The 3,326-nt window shown below is 38.3% G+C and overlaps 1 protein-coding gene across 3 annotated transcripts; it reads right to left on the bottom strand.

Moving 5' to 3' along the window:
* Positions 1-315: 315 nt before the first annotated feature.
* LOC308702957 (uncharacterized protein) lies at positions 316-2,792 on the bottom strand. 3 transcript variants are annotated; one of them, XR_014031665.1, is made up of 9 exons: positions 2,765-2,792; positions 2,273-2,321; positions 2,093-2,168; positions 1,911-1,992; positions 1,785-1,818; positions 1,615-1,701; positions 1,310-1,474; positions 1,091-1,148; positions 316-998 (listed from the first exon to the last, which is right to left on the bottom strand). XR_014031665.1 is itself a non-coding variant. In XM_081386150.1 (9 exons), the coding sequence occupies exons 3-9, from the start codon at positions 2,113-2,115 to the stop codon at positions 949-951; spliced, it is 444 nt and encodes a 147-aa protein (XP_081242276.1). In that variant the 5' UTR covers positions 2,116-2,168; positions 2,273-2,321; positions 2,765-2,783; the 3' UTR covers positions 316-948. The 3 variants fall into 3 exon arrangements, 2 of the variants coding, with proteins under 2 accessions (XP_081242276.1, XP_081242275.1); XM_081386150.1 differs by having other exon boundaries at positions 1,670-1,701; positions 2,765-2,783; XM_081386149.1 differs by lacking the exons at positions 2,273-2,321; positions 2,765-2,792 and having other exon boundaries at positions 1,670-1,701; positions 2,093-2,262.
* Positions 2,793-3,326: the final 534 nt, after the last annotated feature.

The raw sequence follows: 3,326 nt of genomic DNA, 5'->3' as shown, positions 1-3,326 counted from the left end.
CACCGTCGGTGCTCCGGCGGCAGTAGAAGCGGCAGAATGGCGACATCGCAAACACGTTGGACGGTGCACCGCCGGCGGCAGCCGCTTTTTAAAAGCGGCAGCCGCCTTCCTACCGCCTTCGTTCCGCGGCCGGCCCGCGGGCCAACCACTATTCCGCCGCCTTTATATTGAAGGCGACCCTTCCGCGGCCCGCCGGAGGCAAGCGCTATTTTCCAGCGATCTGCCGCCGCTTATTCTGGCTATATATATATATATATTTAATATTTATAGCATGCAGTTTATCAAGAATAATGATTGCTCAAACCAGACAAATATCCACTTGGCATTTTTATTCCACATTTCAAAGTACAGTAACTGTCATTTAAACAAGATGTGTCAGATCACTGAAACATAACAGAAAAATAAATAAATAAATATACTAACATGCAGGTTTCTAATTAAATTTTGGTAAAAAAGAACAACAAAAAACAGCCTTACAAGCAAATTACAACTCTTACAATAATTGTTCATATAAAGAGGACAGCTCTAGGGTGAAAAAAATTACCAGTAAACATTATGACAAGTAAAGAGAATACTTGAAAATAATGTGCAGCATACCAAATAAAATAAATAAAAGTATGACATCACATTTACAAGCCATTTCTAACAATAGGATAAGTGGCAGTAATTTATAGTAAAGCTCTGGAGTAGAATAGACCATTACCGGTATAACTGCAATGCTGACCTGTGGCACAAGGACTAATATTTGAAAAAAGAAAATAAAAGTATTTTGCACAGTTAGTGAGTATAGCGTGACACTTCTGACTTCTTTAGGGGTCTTGATGTTACTGACTGCAAGATTAAGAAAGGATTCCAGTTGTCAGTGATTCTGGGGTGTCAGTAGTCAGCCTGGTGCCTTTTTCTGCCTTCACGGTCAGATGCTCCTTTCAGGTAACGCGAAACGTTAACCTAGACCGCTTCATCAGTGGCATCCTGGGTTGCCGGGTTCTTCCTGATGGCTAATTTAGAAAATACAGATCTATCATTTCATTTGAATTGCTTGAGGCCATACACATCTACTTAAATATAATAAAAAATATATCCAACTTACTTTGAACAATGATCTTCAGGAACATGTCTCTAAAACATGCTTTATCCCCGACACCAAGCTGAAAATCCAAAAAAGTGTTACAAATTACATTTCTCTGAAGCTTCTCATAAATAAATAAAAAATGTGAAAGGCTAAGGATTCAGACTGTAATATATGCAGTATACAATCTTAAATTTTACTTTTTAGATTACTCTATGGCGTTATAATCAGCAAACTTACAAATTGTTCCTGGAGCTTTTTATCCTGCTTCAAACTGTTGTCAAGACACGGCAAATCTTCCTGGGTGTGTAGGGGGAGTAACAGATCCCCTGACAGGGATAACTCCAACAGACACAACATCACCAAATTCTGCAAGACGTCACAGCATAAGGGTCTGATCTGCACCTACAGGGTTTCCCAGAATAAAATAGTCAGTCCTGGTCCCTCAATTACTAAACTATGACATTTATATCTAGATCTACTACATGTAGGTAGCCCCAGTGGGAATTAAACCAACAACCACAAGTGCTGTTTGCAAGTTGTACCTGATTGCCCAGTGCAAGCAAACATCTTCAAAATTGTTTGTTGAACTTGCTTCACCTGCTCTTGAAGTAAGCCGCTGTCATCCGAAGCTACAAAATGAAAGGCATATGGTAATTTTGGACTTACATCACACACAAAAAAGTACAATTTAAGAAACAGTGCAAATTCTCACCTGCTCGTGCATTGCTTTCCCTCAGGGCCTGGTTCTACATTTAAAAAATAAAATAAAAAACAACTAAAGGCACTATTTTCAATACTGTTAAAACACTGGACATTAAAACATAGGGCTAGAATATACCTTCACAGCTGAAAACTTCATGCTTGACACGAGATGCCATTGGAGTACAAGGGCCAACAATAGATCAATGACTTTCTCCCTCCTATTGACAATCATTGACATGTAAAAATATGTTTGAAGTTAGTGCATACATTTAATGAATTGGACTTAAATGTAACACTTAGTTAAGCGCAACGTATTACATATCTCCAGAGTTTTCACCCATATGCTGCCAGGGTAAATTTGCTGCCGGGGGTGTAAAGCTTAGTACTTGATGAGCTGGGGGAGCAAACATAACATCTTTCATTTCAATGCAGAGTATTGCATATTCAGTAACGAAACAATAATTGAACTGTGCAAAGCTAATGGAATGTACAACACACCTCAACACCTTTCATCCAGAAACTGCTGCAGCGAATCCCATCAAGTGTCCTAGTGAAAAACAGATTATGATAAAAGGATTCATCATCTTAAAGTCAGCATGAAATTTTTTTTACAATTTGTATTTTTATATGTACTATTGTAGTGTTTATGTAAATGATTCATCTGTGGACTTCATTTTTTTTTATTCATGTACCCTTATAATCTTTAATCAAATACATTACCCTTCCCTCCCCCCTCGAAACAACTTCTCTTCCAGTCATGTGCAATGGCGTGAGGGCGTGGCAACTTCCCTCAAACCATTAGTCTGCTATGAGCAGAGATGGAGGTGAGGAGAGCTAGAGTAAAACCCTGCTCCTCTATTCAATATTCCCTTTCACTTGGAAATACATCACAACACTGGAGAAAAGTCGTTTGTAACTTCTGGTTCATGCCGACTTTAAATAGAAGCAATAGTTTCCAAGACAAAAAACTTCACAAATAACATCACTTACTTGTACTCAAACTCTTGGCGGATTCTGGATTACTGGGAAGAAACCTGGTTCTGAGGAAGAGGAAACAGAAATTTGATAATAATAATAATAATAATAATAATAATAATAATAATAATGATGAATGAAAGAGTCCGTTATCCACAATGAACAGACAAATAAATTACACAGATGAAATAAAGGAAAATCAAATGTACAAGTCAGACCCATATACCTGCTCCCTTCATGAACTTAAAATGATGTTTCTCCCAGGTGCTGTGTGGAGGTGTGCAGCGGATGGCTAAATTGTTCCCTTGTCTTTTTTGCGGAGGTTAAATGGGGGCCAATGGCACATGCCCTTCGCTAAACCACTCTTGCGGAACCACTGCAAATGGCAGATCCTCCTTGTTGATAAACTGAACAATGTGAAGCATCTAAAATAGAAGACACATTAGCATAAAGTATACTTTTTGATTCATTTTTTTCAGGCAAAATCAACAACATTAAAATGCTCACCCCTTCGAAAAAGCAGTAATTTTCACAAGTGGATCAACAGAAAACCATGTTCAAACAAAATCATATAAAC

The sequence above is a fragment of the Scardinius erythrophthalmus genome (assembly GCF_964197995.2).
Source record: "Scardinius erythrophthalmus genome assembly, chromosome: 15".
In the NCBI taxonomy this organism is placed as follows: domain Eukaryota; kingdom Metazoa; phylum Chordata; class Actinopteri; order Cypriniformes; family Leuciscidae; genus Scardinius; species Scardinius erythrophthalmus.
Note: the sequence above shows the minus strand (reverse complement) of the source record. Positions and strands in the feature narration are given on the sequence as shown.